Source organism: Herpailurus yagouaroundi, unplaced genomic scaffold, assembly GCF_014898765.1.
Source record: "Herpailurus yagouaroundi ecotype Mexico unplaced genomic scaffold, PumYag 77, whole genome shotgun sequence".
NCBI classification, from domain to species: domain Eukaryota; kingdom Metazoa; phylum Chordata; class Mammalia; order Carnivora; family Felidae; genus Herpailurus; species Herpailurus yagouaroundi.
The window spans coordinates 25,187,682-25,208,428 of record NW_024412388.1 but is presented as its reverse complement, the minus strand read 5'-3'; the positions used below and the strand labels follow the sequence as shown (position 1 = coordinate 25,208,428).

The following is a 20,747-nucleotide window of genomic DNA, read 5'->3' as shown; positions in this document are numbered from 1 at the left end:
AGCAGGGAGCAACAGGTGAATGCTGAATGCGATTTTCAATTTCTCGCAGTCTGCTCCAACACTACACAACACATCATACAAGGGTGGGTTTGGTGCTAAGAGGCTACAGCTTAACAAGTGACCGAGAGAACAGCTACGACACAGGATGTAAAAATCCACGAACTGCTACAACTTGGAAAGGTTCCAAGAGGTGGGGCCCGCTAGAAGAAACATATTATTGAAAACCAGAGGACCCTCCAGCTGAGTATGTTCCCAGTATGCCCCTTTCACTGGAGTGGTAAGAAATGAGCTGGGATGTGAAGGGGGTGTTGGCATCATGGAGCAGCTCAGTGGTAGTGGTTCTTTCTAAGCTAAGTGAACAGTTGGGGAAGCTGCTATGGGACTGGTCTCCTTAGTGTGTGTTCATGGTGACAATGGGATTCCAGAACAGCAGAGGCCAGGTGGCAGCACTCGACCATCAGAGGCAAGGTGGATGGAAAGTCTACCCAAGGGGCCCTTACCCACAGGGATCTGAGGGATAGCTAATAGACCCTAGAGTTCCAAAGGGTGAGATCAATGGGCAACCAACAATGGTATTATTGACCCATATAATTAAAACCTATTAAGAGCATGTGCTTTGAAGGCTGATGTGAGCCATCGTAGTGGAAAATTGCTCTCTCTCACCCATTTTCCATGCTTCAGTTAGTCCTTAGACCAAGGGCCTATTGTTCGAGGGAAAGACTGGGTTCCTTTGGGAAAGGGCCATGCAATGCCAAGTAAGTATATGCAGAACTGATTTCTCCACTCTTTCCCCAAAAGGACCTATGGCCATTTATCCACACTAACTGTACACTGGGGAGTGAAGAATACCCAGATGTTTCTATGGTTTTTGGTAGTATATATGCTTCTAGGAATTTGTCCATTTCTTCCAGATTGCCCATTTTATTGGCGTATAGTTGCTCGTAATATTCTCTTATTATTGTTTTTATTTCTGCTCTGTTGGTTGTGATCTCTCCTCTTTTATTCCTGATTTTATTTATTTGGGTGTTTTCCTTTTTCTTTTTGATCTAACTGGCTAGTGGTTTATCAATTTTGTTAATTCTTTCAAAGAACCAGCTTCTGGTTTCATTCATCTGTTCTGTTTTTTGGGTTTTGATAGCATTAATTTCTGCTCTAATCTTTATTATTTCCTGTCTTCTGCTGGTCTGGGGTTTTATTTGCTGTTCTTCTTCCAGATCTTTAAGGTGTAAGGTTAGGTGGTGTATCTGTGACCTTTCTTCCTTCTTTAGGAAGGCCTGGATTGCTATATACTTTCCTCTTACGACTGCCTTTGCTGCGTCCCAGAGTCTATGGTCTTTGAATACAGGATCTGGGCTGACACTAATACCAGGGTATCCAGGACATGGCTGTCCTGTTAAAATGGGGACATTTGGAAGCAAGATGACAAATGGAGTCGTGGCCAAAGCCCATCCCACAGTAGGTCGTTGGGTCTGCAGACTCTCCTGTGATCGTTTGCCCATCCTCCAAAACTGGGATGAATAAACTTAGCTGAAAGAAACCTCACATTGGTTTCTTGATCTGTACAGAAAGATCCATAATAGTAGGAAGGTGGAGTGGAAGCATCTGAAATTGCACCCATACCCCCAGACAAGATGGTTAATGAGAAATAATTCTGCGCTCTGTGGTGAATGGCAGAGATTAGCGCTTCCCTCAAAGATTTGAATACTGTAGAAGCAGTAGTCCCCATGGTATTCCTGTTTAATTCAGATGGGCCACTGCAAAAATAAAAATGAAAACCACACAAACAGATTATGGTGGGTGATGGTGCACTGCATAGACTTAACTGAACAGTAGTAGCCTCAATTGCCATTTTTGTGCGAGATGTGCTCTCTTAAGCAAAACAGACCAAGATAACCTCTGGCCCTTGGTTTGTAGCAACTGTCCTGGCAAATGCATTTGCCTCCCTCCTCCCCCGCTCATTTTCAGGAAGGAAGACCAGAAATAATTAGCACTCATTTGGGATGACGGCAGTATACATTCATGCTTGTGCCTCAGGGCGATGCTAACTTTCCCAGTCTGTCACAGTATGGTACCTCCCGTTCCTCAGAACCTCATACTGCTTCTGAGAAATACTATGTCGGTGAGATCATATGAATCAGACTTGGGGAAGAGGAAGTAGCAAGTCCTCTGGATGCCCTCTAAGACATATGCGCAAGTGGGTAGGAGACAAAAAGATTCAGGGATCTGAAACAACAGTACACGTTCTAGGGGTTCAGTGATCTAGGACATGCAGAGACATCCCCTTCAAAGTAATAGACAAGTAATTGTACTTTGTGTCTCTTATCACCAAGGCAGAGGCACTCAGTGGACCTCTGGATTTTGGAGACAACATCTATCTCATGTGGGAATACTACTCCGAACCATTTATCAGATGCCATGGTGATCGAAGTAGGTAAAGACACATATGGAGCCTTTGACCAGCCCAGTGGGAGGCTTCAGTGCAGACCCCTAGGTATCTGAAGCAAGAATATGCTTTCTGGAGCAGGAAACCATTCAGTATTTGAAAACCAACTCCTGGTGTGCTACGAGATTCTGATAGAGACTGAGCAATTGACCATGGGAGACCAACTGCCCATGTGGCCAGAGTTTCCCAGGGTAAGTTAAGTACTGTCAGATTCACCAAGTCATAAAGGCGGACAATTGCAACAGCAAGGCATCGTGGGATGGAAATGAGACGTTCAAGACCAGGCCTGAGCAGGCCCAGAGGTCACAGAGGAATTACATGAGCAGGCCAGACCCCACGTGGTGACCCTATTTTCACTGAAGTCTCTCCCTCAGCTCACAGCTATAACTCATGGGGGATTCCTTATGACCAGCTGCAGAGGAGGAGAACGCTTGGGCCTGTTTATGGACAGGTTAGCCCCATAGGCTAGTAAAAGACACAGAACAAAACACAACTTTTGCTGATCTGCAGCCCCACTCAGGGGTGTCCTGCAGGAGAGTGGAAAGGGGACATTCTCCTAGGAGGCAGAACTTCAAAGAGTGTCTCAACTTGATGGAAGCCATACGTGGCCCAACGGCACGGGCTCCCTCTCACCAAAAGTGATCTAGGTGTTACTGCTACTAAATGTCCAGCCTGTTAGAGCAAAGACTGATGCCATGCTCTTGATATGCTATCACCCCTTGAGGAGAGCACCCAGCCACGTGGTGTCAGGTGAATTACAATGAGCCCAACCGTCACGGAGGGGCCATGATTCTTCCATAACTTCATGAGATTTGTACAGGTTTGTCTTCTCAGTCCACAGTGTCTTGGCTAGCATTACTCTCTGAGGCTCCCAGAGTATCTAATTTATCATCACGACATCCCCCGCCCCCCCCCCCCCCCGCCTGTGACCATGGAGGACGTGGTCACATGACCGTATTATCCACTGGTCCTGCTATACACCATATCAACCAGAGCCAACCATACTAAGAAGATGTTGGAATAATCACTTGAAGGTATAACCAAGGCATCAACTTACAGACAGGGTTGACGTGTTGCCTGAAGACATATTTCTATACTTTGAGCCAATAGCCATTATATAAATGCTATTTCCCTGATCAGTAGAATATACAGGTCTGGAAACAAAGGAAGTGGCCTCTTTCACCTTTGTTCTCACTGTCCTGCTTGATAAATTTTTGCTTTCTACCCCAAACCCTTAAGCCTAGAGATCTTAGTTCTCAAAGGGCAGGGGGAGAATGCTTCTACCAGAGGATACAATAATGGTTTTTCTAAAACTAAAATCTGCAGTTACCTGCTGTGCTAGCTGACTTAACAGTGCTGCATTACAGCGCGCCCTCCCCTTCCCTGGATCACTTTCTCAGTGTTGCTTACACTTCCCAAATAAACTATTTTCACTCCACTCCTTATCTCAAGGTCAGCTCTTGGAATAACCAATGCTAAGATGCATTTGGTTCAAGGACCAGGCTTTGAAAAGCAATGATTTAGAGAGTGAACTCATTTGAATTTTTTTTAAAAAATCTCTCTCCCTTTCCCCCTCTCTCTCTCTCTCTCTCTCCTGCCACCTCCTCCTCCCTGTGTGTGTGCGCACACACACGTAAAACAGGTGAAAAGGTCTATAAGGATATAAACAAGTATTGATAATAGCTCTTTCTAGGTGGTGTAATCATGAATATTTCAACTTTCCTTTTAATTTTTCTCTGTGTTTTGTTCTTCTGCAGTAGCAACTGTGTATTAGCAGCTCTCTTTAATTGGCAATTAGGAGATTATTACCGACCTCAGTGAGTGGCAGGGAGCAGAGCCAAGCTGTCATGGCTGATGAACGGCAGGGGAGGGTGTGGGGGGCAGGGGATGGGCACCTGGGTGGCTCAACTGGTTAAGCGGACTTGGGCTCAGGTCATGATCTTGAGGTTCTTGGGTCCGAGCCCTGCATTGGGCTCCGTGCTGACAGCTTGGAGCCTGGAACCTGCTTCGGATTCTGTGTCTCCCTCTCTCTCTGCCCCTCCCCCACTTGCATGTGTGCGCGCGCGCGCGCGCTCTCTCTCTCTCTCTCTCTCTCAAAAATAAATAAACATTTTAAAAATGTTTTAAAAAATTTTTTAAGGCTGGGAAATGAGGTGGGAGCTATATAGGTGTGGGGACCGTGGACGGTGCTGTTTGAAGAGTAACCTGAGTGTGCTCACTGGCTGAGGGAAAGAGGCCAATGCTGGCAGTGGAGACACAAAGACAGTGGAGAGGGGGATAATTGAAGGAGTTGCGTCCCAGAGGAGGTCTGAGGGGATTGGACCTGGACCCAGGTGGAGGAATTCATTTTGAACAGAAGGCACACTTCACCCTCAGGCGAGGGGGAAGGAAGTGAGGACGAATAAAGTTATAAATGCATTGACTTCATCCATTTGTTTATTTTACACTCTGCCTCATTTCACAGAGGACTTGAGGTATTTCTATAGCTGAGTTGACAGGCTGAAGGAGACTGGAAGTTGAGAAGTCCCCAGAGAGGGGCTCTATTTTCTTCTTGGAGTGGAAGGCAAGGTCCCCCACAGAGAAGGGAGCAGGGGCGAATCTGCAGGGCTTGAGGAGACAGGCAAGGGTTTGGAATGGGGAGGGGCTCCACTGGATGGAGCTGAGGGCCCAGATCTGGCCCAGTTCCAGGCTGCACACCATGAAATCTTCTCCAGCGGCTCTGGGTGGAGAAGCCTGTGCCTCCTACTTGGCCTGGCTCTGGGCAAGTAACTCACCCCTCTGAGCCACAGTGTCCTTATCTGCAAAGGGGGAGAAAAACAGCCAGTCTGGATGGCAGTGGTGAGGATTAAATGAAACCACGCCATGAAACACCAGGCACAGCGCCTGGCACACAGGAGAGGCTCAGTTAATGCTCATTATCTTGCCCCTCCTGCTCTGAGTAAACCTGAACCGGAGGTAGGTGTCTGCATGGAAAGGGACATGGCTGTTGGTCCTTATCCTGGTGGATGCCGTTAAACACAACAATTAAAAAAATGTTTTTTAATGTTTATTTATTTTTGAGAGAGATGGAGTACAAGCGGAGGAGGGGCAGAGAGAGAGAGAGGGAGACATCGAATCTGAAGCAGGCTCCAGGCTCTGAGCTGTCAGCACAGAGCCCGACGCAGGGCTCGAACTAACGAACCGGAAGATCATGACCTGAGCGGAAGTCAGACGCTTAACCGACTGAGCCACCCAGGCGCCCCTAAACACAACAATTTTAAATACAGTCCACTCGTTATTCATGGTGGCTGGGTTCTCTAAAGTTGCCATAAAGATTGAAATAGGGAATACTGACTGAATCATTGCCCCTTGAGGAAATACAGTGTTAGGTTCCTGCGAGCCTCCGGCCACATTTTCATCAGCCAATCAATGCATAACCTTGTTTTATGTATGTTTCTGTTTAAAGACACCATATCTAATATGCACTGTTGATTCATTAATACTGAACTCGTGGCCAACAGCACTGTAACTGAGGCCGGAAGGAAGCTCATCTACCACATGCGCGTGTTTTCTCCCTAAGGCTCAACACGGCTCTCCTGGGTTTAGGAACCGGCCAGCATTTCAGTGCGACCCTCAGGGGTCAGTTTAAACAGCAACATCACCAACAAAGCGCACAAAAATGATGAAAACATGGCACTGAATACACCATGACAAAGACACTTGTTTACGGTAGGAGGGCTGAAACAAGAAGGCAGAATATCCCCTGGTCACCTTGTTGGACCTCAGCTGAGAACACGAGTGTCAGACAAGCCGAAAGGGTCAGTACTCTGCGCGTGCGTAGATCCTTAAATGACTGCAGAAGTTCCTCAAGTATTGATTTGGGGTTACAGATCAATTTACAAGCAGGTACATTTGCAAATAAGGAAATCATGAAGAATGACATTGACATCTGACTGTGTACTTATTTTTTCTGATCACAAAATTAAATAGTAAATAGAGCTACGCATACTATGTAAAAGTTCAAGTCCCCTCCATTATCCTGGCCCATAGATAAACACCGCTGGAACTCCTGCAGAGTTTTACAGATTTCTCCTAGGCAGATAATGCCTGTGTGCATGCGTGTGACTGTGTGTCTGTGTCTGAGTGTGTGTGTGTGTGTGTGTGTGTGTGTGTGTGTGTGTGTGTTTTCCACTCAACAAGATCTCTTGGATAGTTTTCAAAACAACTTTTTTTCCTGCAATTATTTCCAGAGAAGACCATATTCCCCACACTTGGGAAGGGGTTGCAGCTACAGAGCAAGAGGAACTTAGCTACTTGAAAAGATTCAGGCAGTAGCTAACATAGTATCAGAGCTTCTGAAAACAGCTACGGGATAGCATGTAACTATAACTGCTTGGACTAGGCCAAGCTGCTGCAAGAAATAGACCCGAAATACAACGGCTTATCCAAAGTGGACGTTTATTTGTCTTTCTCTAGTCCATGTTGGTGAGTGGTTCCACTCCGTGTCGTCATTCAGAACCCAGCCTCCTTCCTTATTTTTGCTTTGTCAACCCCTTTGAAGCATTATGGAAGCTGGGTCCCTGGCACATCTGTGTTCCACCTCGAGGGAAGAGGAAATGGAGCATGGCAGAGCAAAAGCCCCAGTGCCTTAAGCACTGTTTCTATTTATGTTCTATTGGAAAGGACTTAGTCACAAAGCCACGCTCGGCAGCGATAGCAACTAGGAAGTGCGGTCTCCAGCAGACCAGCTATGTGGCCAGCTACTATATTGCTATAGAAGAGGGGGATAGATTACATGTGGAATAACTGAAGCCCATCCACCTGTCATCAAGGCTTTTTTTCATTTCGCTTCAAATGCTTCAATAATCTATACCCCACCCTCCTTGCAAAAAAATATTGGGGGTGCATATCAGTATATTATTTGGGATTCTTTTGTTTGCCAAGTGACAGCACACAATTATTAAACTTGCTTAAGCAATAAGGTGGGCCACCTCATATATCCAAAGGTCTAGGCTCTACTTCAGAGCACCAGCCCTTCTTCCCTTGGACTCCCCCCACCTCAGTCATGCGTTGGCTGCATCCTCAGAGTGGGAGCAAGTAAACTGTGGCAACTCCGAGCATCACCACCAAACACATCCACAATCAGCAAAGGGGGCAGAGTGCTTTTGAAAGGGAAGAGACCCTCAGCAGAAGTCACTTCCCCACCATAGGCTTGCCCTCTGGTTTTTCAGGCCAGATCTACATGTTCCAGCCCAAAGTATCACTGGCAAGAGGAATACAACACCACAATGGAGTTGGACCAAAAGGGACTTAACTGCCAGACTGGGCTGGGGTCATCCTTCCCTTGGTCACTTGGGGAAGAGACCCACATGAGCAAAATCAGACTCCGACTGCAAGAAAAAGTCTTCGCATTAAGGTAACAACTTGTTTCTGGCAATGATGGAGACACCGGACCGGGTAGGTGGTCGTGTGAGGGAGGGAACGTAATGTAAACAGCAGAGAAGTAAATTCAAACTGTTTCTTAAATTGTACCTCAACGAAGTTTAACTCCAGTGAAGCCTTTTCTGGAGAAGGCAGAAAGTGGGGAGCCATGCTCCATTACTAAATTCCATAGTGTCTATACTCTCAATACCCTATAGTCTTCTCTCCTTCCCCAATGTCATGGCCCCAGTTCAGGTCTCCTGCAGGCACTATGACAACAGTGACCTAACTGGGGCCAGTCTCTCTTCCTGCAGTCGACAATCTTACTGCTGTCATTCAGCTACACACCTTTACCGTGTACCAAGCACTGCGCATGTGCAGACAGATCCGAAAGTGTCCCAGCCTTCTTCACCTTGCTGCGGGCATCTCCTTGACTCCTTGACACCTACATCAGACCAAGTCATGCCCCTACTTGAAAGTTCAATGCCTTCAGGAAGCCCTTTACCATGACCCTCAACACCCTCCACTCGTTGCCTTCCCCTCCCCAACCGCCACACTGCAGAACTACATGCACTTGCCTCAAAGTGCCTCTCTTTTCACGCCTCTGTGCTTTTGCATAGCCTGTCTCCTCTATCTAGAAATCCCTTATCCCCTCTCCATCTGGCATACAAGATAAGGTCTCCTGTTACTCTCTCCTTCTCTCCAGCTCCACCCTCTCCCCCACCCGCGGCGCGCGCGCGCGCGCGCACACACACACACACACACACACACACAAATATAGCACTCCGGAAATGTTTGCTGAATGGAGGCAACTCATTGGGTCAGACAGTAGCCAGCTCCTCCAAGCACTCCTTAAGAAAGTGAAGAGGAAATGTTGAACTTGCTCTAAGCAAGCAGGGCATTTCTCTCGAGTGTATCTTTACGTTTTATGCAAAAGTTGTGTTCTATAGAGATTACATGATAAACATATCCTTGTTTGTTTTAATAAAACATGTTATTTTTCCCAAATCTTCAAGTCGATGATCCAGAAAGATGCTCCTTGTTTACTCGTTATCCTCTTAAATTAGCTGTCCTCACCCGCCGCAGGGACCCTAAGCGAGACGTGCCTCTTGTTCCGTGAGCGGATCCTGAAGGAACAGCTGGGTTTCGGTCCCCGGGGGAGTAGGGGAACAGTGGGGGCGGGGAGGGGGTCCGCAGGCTGGAGGCCTGGCCCCGCCTCTCCTCTCCCCCGCCCGCCGCAGGGGCGGAGTCGCCCGGGCCCGGCCCGCGGGGGCGGGGAGGGAGTCACTGCCGCCGGCAGCTCGCGCACGGCTGGTTCCGGGTTGAGAGGCTGCGCTCGGACCGGAGCAGTGGCCGCTGAGCCGGCAGGGTAAGGGGCAACGCCGGGCAGGGTCTTGGGGCCGGGATCGGGCAGCTGAGCGTGCTCGCACCCCTCTTCTCCTCTGCCACGCACAACCGCGGCGCAGCTGGCTTCCCCCTTCCCCAGAATTCCCCATCCCAGCTTCTCCCCCTCCCCCCACTGCACCCATCCCGGGATTTCAGCCCCCCTAAGGCCTCCGCCCCCTCCTGGATCCTCTTCTCCCAGCGCCCACCCTTTCAGACTGTCCTTTCCTCTAGAACCTCCTTGCCAGAGCCCCTTCCCTCATACACCTACGACCCCCACCCTCCAGCACCCATCGCTCCGAGTCACCCACTACCTCGAGACCACCTTTCTGGACTCGCACGCCGGCTAGTGTCTACCCTGCACCTCTTCTTCGCGTGCCCCCCTCCCTCCCGGACAGGCCCCCTTCCTTCTCTTGTGGCTGTTACTCCTGCCTCTCGCCACCTGCTCCCCCCACCCATCTCTCGGTGCTGCCCCTGACAGCGCCGCGCTCTCTCAGCAGCCCCCCTGCATCTCAGGGCCCCTCTCCGCCGCCCCCAGCGCCATGGCGTGCAGCCTCAAGGACGAGCTGCTCTGCTCCATCTGTCTGAGCATCTACCAGGACCCGGTGAGCCTGGGCTGCGAGCACTACTTCTGCCGCCGCTGCATCACCGAGCACTGGGTGAGGCAGGAGGCGCAGGGCGCCCGCGACTGCCCCGAGTGCCGGCGCACGTTCGCCGAGCCCGCGCTCGCGCCCAGCCTCAAGCTGGCCAACATCGTGGAGCGCTACAGCGCCTTCCCGCTGGACGCCATCCTCAACGCGCGCCGCGCCGCGCGACCCTGCCAGGCGCACGACAAGGTCAAGCTCTTCTGCCTCACGGACCGCGCGCTGCTCTGCTTCTTCTGCGACGAGCCCGCGCTGCACGAGCAGCACCAGGTCACCGGCATCGATGATGCCTTCGAGGAGTTGCAGGTGAGCAGCCCGGTCGGCCGGGGGCGGGGGCGGGGGCGGGGGCGGGGACGGGGCCAGGGCCGGGCCGGGGGCGGGGTTAGGGCTGGGCCAAGTCGGAATTGTCACGGGGCGGGGCCGCCGGCAGGGTCAGGGCCCTATCAGAATTAGGACGGGACGGGAACGGGGCGGGGCCGCGGCGAGAGGGCGGACTGTTGGAGGCGGGGCCTAGGGCCCTGTGCACCCGGAGGGATCTGAGACAGACTCTAAGTGGGGGTGGGTCCGTGGTTGGGGAGAGGTCACCCACAGGGTGTTACGGCTGGGACAAATGAGATCAGAGCTGGCCCAGGTACGGGCTCAGGGCAAGGTTGGGGACGGGGAAGGATCAGAGCTGGGCAAGAGCAGGGCCACTGTCAGGGCCCATGCGGCCTGGACCTGGAAGCAGGGACCACAAATGAATGCTTCGGGACAAACAGATGGGAATGGGCTAGACAGGGGGCGGGACTGCCATCCGGGAATGGGTCAGGACTATTTGGAGTAGCTGAGGGACCGACTTGGGGCACAATGGGGCAAGACTCAATCAGGTGTGCACCAAGACCTTAGGGGACAGTACCAGGACTAAATTGTGCTGGGCAAGTCAGAGTTAAATCTGAGAGAGAGCCTAAGTTATGGTCATCCCCAAACTTCTGAGAGGATGAGTTTGGGTACCGAGAGGATGAGTTTGGGTTCCAAGAGGATGAGTTTGGCTAGGCCAAGGTGTCTGAGGGGTTAAAGATGGGATCAAGTCCAGATACTGTAAGAACTATTTTGGGTTTAAACCAGGGGCCAGGTTGACAGTGGGAACAGGACTTAAGACTCAAGATTTGGAAAATAAGACCCTAAGGTGAGGTGATTCAAGAAAAGGGAGGGGGATGGACCTCTAGGAGTCTCCAAGAGCTTTTGATGACCTCCTTGGCCTCATCAAGACCTTTGAAGACTAAATGAAACAGTATATGCAGGGGTAACCTGAGTTCAGTCAGCCTAAGACTATAACTGATCTCTCTCAAACCTTCCCATCGAAACAGACCAACTCCTATTCAACTCTCAAAGCCCTGCTCAAATGTCCTTTCTGTGTAAGCCTTCCCAAGCTCCCCCAGCCAAAAGAGGGAAAAAAAAATTGCATTAGAGCTACATGTCTGTAAATATCTTCTGTTAATAAGTATGATGTTTTAAAAAGTAGTGTTCCAAGATCAGCTATACTGGGAAAATATAGTATGTTATCTCTACCTCCCTTGGAGGATTCTTCATGTACACTTTGCATATTAAAGGTTTTGGAGAAATCTTGTAGCAAACATACCCATTTTACTGTGTTTAATAAAATGGCACCCAAGCTTATTTCAGCCTGGAAGCCTAGAATCTTCTCAACCTAAACTGTTTCAATCCTGCAGTCCCGTTTCTTTGGCCTTGACCAGTCTAGCACACAGTTCCCAAAGAGCAGGGGAAGTCTCTTATTCATCATATCTATGGCCCCAAAGCCTGGCACATCAATACATATCAGTAAAGTTTGAATAATAAATGACTAATTCTGGCCTGAGCTGGCCCAGACTGTGGAGCCTTTAGAAGCAGAAGATTTTTCACTCAAACATTTTTTGAATATGCAGTGGGCTAACTTGGCGGAGACTGAGCTCCCTGACCCTTGAGATGCTTAAGCAGGAATTAAATAACTACTTTCCCCTATGTTGTAGGAAGCCCCCTCCCCCTATGCTTGTACATAAGTCTCTGTAAGTCAACCTGCACTTAGTAGATACCCATGGATGACCCTTGGCCTAGGAGAAATGGTCCCATGTTTACCACCCTCCCCACCCTGTTCCTTTCATCCCCAAACCATTACTGACTCCCTCCCAGTCTGGCTCTGTGAGGATGGAGAGCAAGAGTTGGGGGCTCTGGGAGCTTGCACAGGCTGGCATGGGCCCTCCACCTCCAGAGTCTTTTGTGCCAGGCCCTTGTAGCCCCACCTCTCCATCTGCGAGGTCCCATAAACGGAGGAGAGAACCTTTGACATAGCTTGGTGCAGGTTGTGGGGTTTGAAGGGAGTCTGTTTGAAACTATCTGTCCAACCTCATCCTTATAATAGATATGGAGACTGAGGTCCGGAGAGGTTAATGTAACTTCCCCAAAGCTACACTACCAGGCAATGAGAGCCAGACTAGAAAGCTCAGCCTGCCCCAGGCCAGATTCCTCCTCCATCACTCAGCCTCTCCTCTCTCTGACTTTCTCACTGGAGAGCCCTCTGCCTTCTGAGCCTGGGTTCCTCTGTTTGCAAACCAAGAAGTCAGAACTATTGTGTTTTGGTTTTTTGCAGTCCATTCCATGTCCTGGGGAATGCAGGAGAAATTAAATATATCTTTTCTGCAAACGTTAGTGAAACACTTTTACTCCTGGGTGAAAAGAACAGGAGGGCCACTCACCTACCTTCTAGTATGTACTGTCCTGCGGTCAGATAGTCTTGGGTTCCAAACCTTCCTTCAGCATTGCCAGTGTGTGACTCGACAAGTCCCTTCATGTAAGCCTTGATGCTCTGGCCGGTACAATGGGGTCACAGTGATTCTTTCCTACCAGGATTTTAGGAGGCTGACCTGAGGTGGGCCTGCTGTTTGCAATGCTTGGCACAGGGCAGGGGCTGGGTCAGCATGCATTCCCATCCCTTCTCCTTCTACCTGAGAGAACTCATGTACCCAGCTGGGCAAATGTCCAGACCTGCCTTCCTTGCGAGAGAAGGAGGCCTTGCTTTGGTGCCTCCTTTGGGCTTGGCAAGAAGGTGGCAGAGAAACATCCCTGCCCACTGGAGAGGTAAGCTCCTGGGGGAGGTTTGAGCCACTCCCCACCCCACCTGCCTCTCTCTCCTTGTGGGGAAGTGGGGCTCATTCGTTATTTGTCTGCTGGGAATGATGAGGTGGTTCTGTCCCACGGTTCCTAGAACCAGGGCTTGGGCCCCTCTCCTGGAAACTAACTGACTCAGAGCTGCCAGGGCCTTGGAGATCTTTTGGTGCAGCCCTCACTTGGCAGATGGAGAAACGGCTGGCCGAGGAGGAGGGAGGGGACTTTGCCCAAGGCCAGAGGCCAGAGGAGGCTGTGCCTGGGCTCAGCTGGACTCTCCTCACATCCCACCTAGCGGTTGGCCTGGAGCTTTTACATTTATTATAAATCCTGGAGGTAGCAGAGCAGAAAGGTTAAGAACTCTGGCTTTGTACTTGGGCAGCTTCAATCCTGGTGCTACCATTTTCTGGCAGTGGAAACTCAGAAAAGTTATTTACCATCCCTCATTGACAGCAGTGGGGATGGATTAAATAAGATGACATTTGCAAGAACTTAGTACTGCATTCAGCACATAGTAAGCACTCAATAAATGACAGCTCTAGCACGTTAGGTCATACTCTGCACTATTGACATTTGGGGCCAGATAAGTCTTTGTGTGCAAGGCAATCTTGTGCACTGCAGGATGTGTAGGAGTATCCCTGGCCTCTAACCACTGGATGCCAGTAGCACTCCCCCCCCCATCCTCTCCCCCCCCTACCATGCTGTGACAACCAAAAATGTCTCCAGACTTTATCAAATGTCCCCTGGGGTCAAAATCATCCCTGGTTGAGAACCCTGACCTAGAGAAGCCCTAATCGGCTTTCGAGGCTCAGCTCAGAGATCACGTCCTCTGTGAAGCTTTCCCTGACCTGCCAAGCAGAATTGCTTTGAACTTGATTCCAATACTGGGGTCAGATCCTGGCATCATCGTTGATGAGCTCTGTGTCCTTGGTCAGGTCACTTCACTTCTCTAAGCCTCTACCTGCTCATCTATAACATGGGGATAATATGGCCTTCCTGGGAAGGGTGTTCTAAGGGTGAGGGATCAAAAGTGCCTGATACTGTGCCTGGCACAGAGTAGTACACAACCATTTTTAGATATCTTTATTGTATCTGATTGTAAAATTAACACAATAAACAGAGTTATATAATGTAAAAGTTAAAGTCCCCCCATAGTCTCACCCTATGGAAAAGCATGATTAGGACTGCTTTGTAATTCTTCAGAATTTTTATTGTGTGAATAGCACGTGAGTGTGTGTATACATGTGTACATGCGTCCCCCCCTTTTTTTCTTTTCACTGCTAAGCACTGGACCGCAGAGCAAAAGGGAGGGAGGGATCCCCATCTCAGAAGGGTCTGGGGCTTCTCAGCCAATACTCATTGGGCCCTAGCCCACTGCCTGGGACTGTACTAAGCACTTTTGTTATATTACCTCATTTAATCTTCAAAACACCCCGTCAAGTGGGTGCTGTAATTTGCTGCTTTTACAGATAAAGAAACAGGTTCAGAGGAATTCAGGGCCTCGTTCAGTCACCCAGCTGGGAAATGGCAGAGGCAGGATTAGAAGCCAGTCTGACTGGGCCACTCATGGCTTCCAAGCTGCCTCTGAGGGCCAGGTAGTTGTCCCCCCCCCCCCCCGCCCCCCCCCCCCGCGGACGCTGGTTGTCTTTGTATTTCAAGTAGTCAACACAGGGTCAGGCTAAGGACACTGTGCCAGCTGATGCACCGAGGGCAGGTGGCTGGATGTCATCTTGGTCAGACGTGCATCTGGCTCTCTGGCCTGAGACCTCGGCTCCCATGCCTCCAGAGAAGGGATCGCATTCAGTCCCAGCCACCCCCTCCAGGCCTCATGTGACCACTGGAGCCTTTCCCAAGGCCTCTGTCATGCCAAAGGAGACGGTGCTGGATCAGCCTTGGATGGGAGCCCTGATAAGCTGGGCGTGGTGACCCAGAGATGCAGCCACAGGGGGACAAAGAGCAGGGTCAGGGGACTGGGTTCGAATCCTGGCTCCAGCTTCTTCCAGCTGAACGGAAGTACTGCCTTCTCTCATCCTTTTCCAATGTGGGAGAGTAAGACCCAGACCGTCCACTTGACGTGCAAAGAGGGAGAGAGTTGCTGTCTACCCAAGCAGGTAACAGATGCGAAGTCACTTTATTTTGTGCCACGGACAGGGTGTTTGTGTCCTGGGGAAGCAGCCTCTGCCATTACTTTTCCCAGGAGAGGACAGGATTTATGTACAGACAGCAGCCTCCACGGGGGCGAGGCTGGCCGCGAGTCAAACCCAAGGCTTGCTGTTGGCATCTCTGCTTCCCTCCTCACAGGTGTCTGTGGGCCTCCAGGAATGCCTTGTTCATCCAGGACACCTTGGCTAGGCACAGGCCACAGTGTGGAAACTTGAATTGGGGGGGGGGCCGGGCGGGGGAAGGGCAGGACATTTATTTTACAGAAAGCAAAGGATCTGGTAGGGAGTGACAACAATGGAAATAAGAACAACTCTAAAAAACCACTAGCCAAAGTTCGTCAGGCACTTGTTGTGTGCCAGGTGCTATTATGGACATCAACTCCTTTTTCCTTTCCCTACTCCTTGTGTGGGACTGGGGCCAAGCACCGTTTCACAGATGAAGACATGGAAGCTGAGAGAGGCAGTGTCTTGCCCAAGATGGAGTGGGTGTGGGAGGACGCAAGACGGATGCAAGTGGGAGCCACGAGCCGGGACTCAGGCTCCGGTCTGTCTGGCTCAGAGCTCACCCTCCTCACCGACATCCTAACTGCCTCAGGGAGCACCCGAGTGGGGAAGGGCCTCAGAAACCACCCAGCTCCATCCTCTCCCTGCCTTACAGAAGGGGACGCTGACTGCTGCCCAGACTCAGTCCAGTATTTACACGGCATCATTTACCCTCTGGACTTTGAGCTCCGCTTGGACACTTGGGATGGGTGTGGAGGGTTTGGAGAGGGGTTCCATCTTGAATTCAGGGATGCATTCAATAATTCCTCCCGTCATCCCTCCTGCTGGGGGCAACTGAGGGCCAGGCCCCATGCCGGGCCCAGGAGAGAGCTGTCCCCTCTGTGGTTCTGGGAGACAGGTCTATAAGCTTCGAGATCACGTCCCAGGCTCCTCTGGCTGTCACGGAGAGTTGTCCAGGCCTCTGTGAAGCTGACAGTTGAGCGGAGTCCTGAGATCAGAGAAGACATTACAGACAGAAGGAATAAACACACCCACGGCCACCATCGCCTGGATGCAGAGTGCCAGGGGCAGGTTCAGTGCTTTGGCTGGCACGGTCACTTAATCAGAGCAACCCTGTGAGTGCCCTGTTATACAAGTGAGGAAACCAAGGCTCAGAAACTGGGTCTACTGCCACATAACCAATAAGTGTGGCTGCAACTGGAACTCGGACTCAGGCTTTCAGACCAGGGACAGGCACGGAGGCGAGCAGGTGGTTAGCTGTGGTTGGAGGGAAGGGTGTCTGGGGCGAGGCCAGAATGGGAAAGTGAGGTTTGCCCGGCTCAGAAAGGAGCGGGCCACCATCCCCCACTCCAAGGAGCTTGGACTTGTTCTCGAGATGCTAGGGAGCCAGGAACAGGTTTGAGCTGGCCCCTGGGGCCTGGTCAGGTCTGCATTATGGGCAGTGTGCAGTTGGAGGACTAGGAGAGCCTGGGGGCAGGAGGAGCAGGCCAGAAGGCCTTGAGAGAGACTGCGGTCGGTTGGGTTGGTTGGTTGGACCGGGAGGGCCGGAGCTCAAAGAGAGAGGACATACAAGAGTTCAGAGCTGTCAGGAGAACAAGAGCACCAGGGGTTCTAGGCATAGGGGAGGGATGGGGGAGAGGAAAAAGGAGAGGCAAGTTCAGTTTGCCATGTTAAGATTTCTGGCGTCCTTGGGTCACAGCAGGAGAGGCAGCAATACCAGAGCTCAGAGGAGGGGAGGGACCTGGGCACCTGCTTGTGCTGACACCACCCTGGCCCAGTGGCTCTGATCCCCATTTGACATATTAGGCTCTGAGAAGTGGGCCCTGAGAGCGGAAGAGGTGATCTGCCTAAGGTCACACAGCCGGGATTCAAACTTCAGGTTTTTCTGATGCCAGAGCTCATGTTGTCTCCACTGGGCAGGTCGGCTGGGTGACAGGGGTGAGAAAGGTCCCTGAAGCCGACAGGAGACGGCTTCCGGCAGCAGCTTTGTTTTCAAGGCTGGGGTGACCCCACGGGAGGGGAGGTCTGGCCTTGGGAGCATATGAGCCCTGGCTCTCTATCCTCCCCACAGTTGCTGCCCCAGTCCTGGCCTCTCCAAACCTATGGGAGCCCAGAGCCTCTCAGCTGACATTTGCATAATTGTCCACCAGCCCTGACTCTGCTCCCTGTCCAGTGGAAGGGGTACAGAGATGTGGCTCTGCCCTCTGACGTTTGTCCCTCCTGACTCCCCCCTGCTCTGATGGGGCCTTCAGAGTCCACCTCCCCCAAGCTGACCCTCAAGGGCTCCTCCACCTCCTACTCGGGCCCCAGCGAGCCCCGCTGGCCTTTCCAGCTCGTGACTCCACCCACCTGTCCACACCTAGCTTCCATCATCCCCAACTGCCCCCCCCCCCCGACTTCCTGCACACCACCAGGGGTGCCCCTACACGACTAGTCTCTCCACCTGGGATGCTTAGGCCCCACCCAGGAGATCTGAAGGAACCCTGCCCATCCGTCCATCTTCCCTGGGCTTTCCATCAGAAATAAACCCTCTCCTGGCCCCTCTGCCAGTTCTGACTCCCTATTTCACATGTAATTGGGATGATTATGATGAGACTGACAACAATGAAGAGTGACTGAGTACATCCTGTGCGTCCTGTCAGGTTATGAATTAAGTGACCAAATCCTCCCGACCACGGAGCCGGCACTGGTATTAAGCTGCACTTTACAGATTTGGAAGTGGGGCCATGTGACCTTAGGCAGGCTGTCTGACCTCTGTGTGCCTCTATTTCCCCCTCCGTGAGACAGAGATGATAAAGGCACGAACCTCATGAGGTTGTTGTGAGAATTAGGTGACCTGTGCCCCGTGAGCCCAAACCTCGCCTCTGCCCTTCTCCAGAGCCATAGTCCTACCACTCAAGAGTTTATCAACAGCTTCCTGTTTTCTGTCTCACTTCTGCTGGCAGTCAGTTTTCTGGTTGGTTCTCCTCTGTCAAGCTGTGTGGCCGTGGGTCAGTCAGTCCTTTTCCTCGGACCTCAGTTTCCTGTTAAAGAAATCCGGAGGGTTTGGCCAGATGGTTCCTGGTGCTCCGCATCTGTGCTGAGACAGTAGCCACTGGTGACATGTGGCTATTGAGCACTTGAAAATGGGCAACCCAATGCCTCCGTGCAGCTGAGGAACTGAGTTTCAGGTTTATGTAATTTCAAATCATTTTCATTTTAATAGCTACACGTGGCAAGTGGCTGCTGTATTGGACAGTGCAGAGCAAGACTGAGAGATAAGGCTGGAGAAGAAGTTGGAGCCAGTGGTGAAGGCCTTGAGTGCCATGCTCGGGCTCTGTGCCCGTCTTCCCAGACAACATGGAAATCCTGCAGTAGGGTATGGGGGAGAAGCATGGACAGATCTGTCCCGTATAGCAGTCACTCCAGGGGCACTTGGAGAATGCAGGGGCAGAGAAGAGCCTAGGGTCACAGTCCAGAAAAGCAGGGGTGAAAACCAAACCAGACGCAGTGGGTGTAGAGAGGAGAGAACAGATTGCAAGCCAAACCTGATGACTGATCGCATCAGTTGGTGGACAGTGGCAAGGATGACACCTTCATTTCTCGCTTGGATGGCAGTGGGGGTGGGGGCGGCCTTCACTGAGATGGGCCCATGGGAAGAGCAGCAAGTTTGGTCTCTCCTAACCCTATTCCAGCATTCTCTGCCATGGTAACGTGTGTGTCCCTGTCTTCCCCCAACTCATGTGCACCCTCCTGAGGCATCATGGGTTGGGACTTGTCCCTCATCCCTCTGCCTGTTGCTGCCACAGCACCATGTGGGCCCAAGGAGGCCTCCGCACGGGTTTGGAATGGGCAAAGGAGCGTTCCGTTGTCCTGGGGTCCAGGAGGAAGGGGCAGGCCTGTTCCCCTTGTTCCTCAGCCCTGGAAGCAGGGAGTGATTTGTCCAAGTTCCTGGGGTTCTCTCTGCAATGTGAGCAACTCTGCCTCCAGAGCAGTTTTGTGAGACTCTGAGAAGCCGCTTGGGGAGCTGAGTCTCATGTGGACTCATGAGTCTTAAGTGAAGCCATGAGGACACCAAGGCAGGGGATCGGCGTACCCGGCTCATCCCTCCGATTATCTGCGTGTTAGCCACATCCCAAGCCGGCCAGACCCGGGACTGTCAGGAAGGGCCCAAGGAGCGATCATTCTTCGCACTTAGGTGAATGAGATTTGTCTGCTCCAATGACTCAGATGCGCATGGACCTGTTAGGAATGACTCTTGGCTATTCGTAACAGACACCTGACTAAGCAGCTGCAATTAGATGGTACGCTGCTTCTCTCTTGTGCTTCTCTCTCCCATAAAACGTGCCTGGAGGAAAGGCCCCCGGGGCAGCGGTGTGCTGGAGCCAGCTTGCTCTAGTGCCTGTGAGCTGACTGTGCCCGGTGACCTCACATTGATCCCTTGAAATCGGCTTTGGTGGGAGTATTTACACCACAGAAATTGGCCAACACTATAAATCAGGGGCTTTTGGGGGGGGGGGGGCAGCTTCCTAGCTCATCGCTGAGCAGTGCACCCCACAGTCATCAGGGACCCAGGCTCCTTCCTCCTCCTACCCCTCTGGTTTCAGCTTGCGACATCCGTCTTTACCTGAGTGCCAGCCATTATGTTCTGTGTGAGCTTTCTGCCATCACAGTCCAGGCCGCTCCTGGCTTCCTGTCCAACTGCTGTTTCCGAGGCTGGCTCTTCCCCACCCTGTGGCTGTGTGTCATCTCAGGTGGCAGCTCAGAGGAGAAAAGCCTTCCCTGACCACCCTACCCCAACTCCCCCCTGCCCCCCACCGCCCCGTCCCGTCCCACGCTGCTTTATTTTCTCTAGAGTACAGACCATAATCCTTAATTACCTGGTTGTTTTGTTATTTCCCTTGCTAATTATCTCTCTCCCCCGCTACACTGGAGGAGCCCTGTGGGCATGGACTGTCTGTCTTGTTCTCTGCTGTATCCCCCGTGCCTCAACAGTGCCTGGATATAGTAGTTGCTCAAATATTTGTCACGTGAATAAGGGATAGGAAGCAAAGGTAATTTTGTTTTCTGCTTTCTTCCTTTAGAGAGGCATCATGATCATCTTCCCATGTTGCTACCTAGTCTGTAAAATTAGTGGGACTAGATGTTTTCTGAGGGCAATGAGCTGAGTGAGTGGAGGGAGGTGAGGGTGAACAGGTAAGTCAGCTCCCTGGCATCGCTCGCAGTGCAAGGTGACTGGGAAAACTGGACCCTGCTCAGAGGCTTTCATCCACAAAGCAAACTTCCTTGAGCCCCATCTTAGTGTTGGGCTGTGGATGCACGCAGGGGGTAATAGAGCGGGGAATGGTAAGGGCCCCCCCGTTGGACTTGGGCTAATATGGGGATGCACTAGGGACAGACAGGAGGACTAGTTACGATACAACGGGCTAAATGCCCAATAAATGCAGACAGCTGGACCTGTACTGGGGATGCGCACCTCAAACCACATTCATTCATTTGACAAATATGTATTGAGGCCCTACTGTGTGCTGAAAACTCTTCCAAACACCGGGGATACAACAAGCTGGACAAGACTCCTGCCCTCATGACAGTCAC

The 20,747-nt window shown here is 51.5% G+C and overlaps 1 protein-coding gene across 3 annotated transcripts in view; it reads left to right on the top strand.

Annotated features, from left to right (window-relative positions):
• The first annotated feature begins 9,106 nt into the window (after nt 1–9,106).
• Nucleotides 9,107–20,747, top strand: part of TRIM62 (tripartite motif containing 62) — a 31,351-nt gene continuing 19,710 nt past the window's right edge. Inside the window, exons 1-2 of one of the 3 annotated variants that reach the window (XM_040468441.1) lie at nt 9,107–9,212; nt 9,743–10,176. In XM_040468441.1, the coding sequence (XP_040324375.1) occupies nt 9,769–10,176 (408 nt within the window). In that variant the 5' untranslated portion in view covers nt 9,107–9,212; nt 9,743–9,768. Of the gene's footprint in view, nt 10,177–14,856; nt 14,926–20,747 lie in introns of those variants that run through there. The other 2 variants (XM_040468435.1, XM_040468451.1) reach the window with 2 other exon arrangements.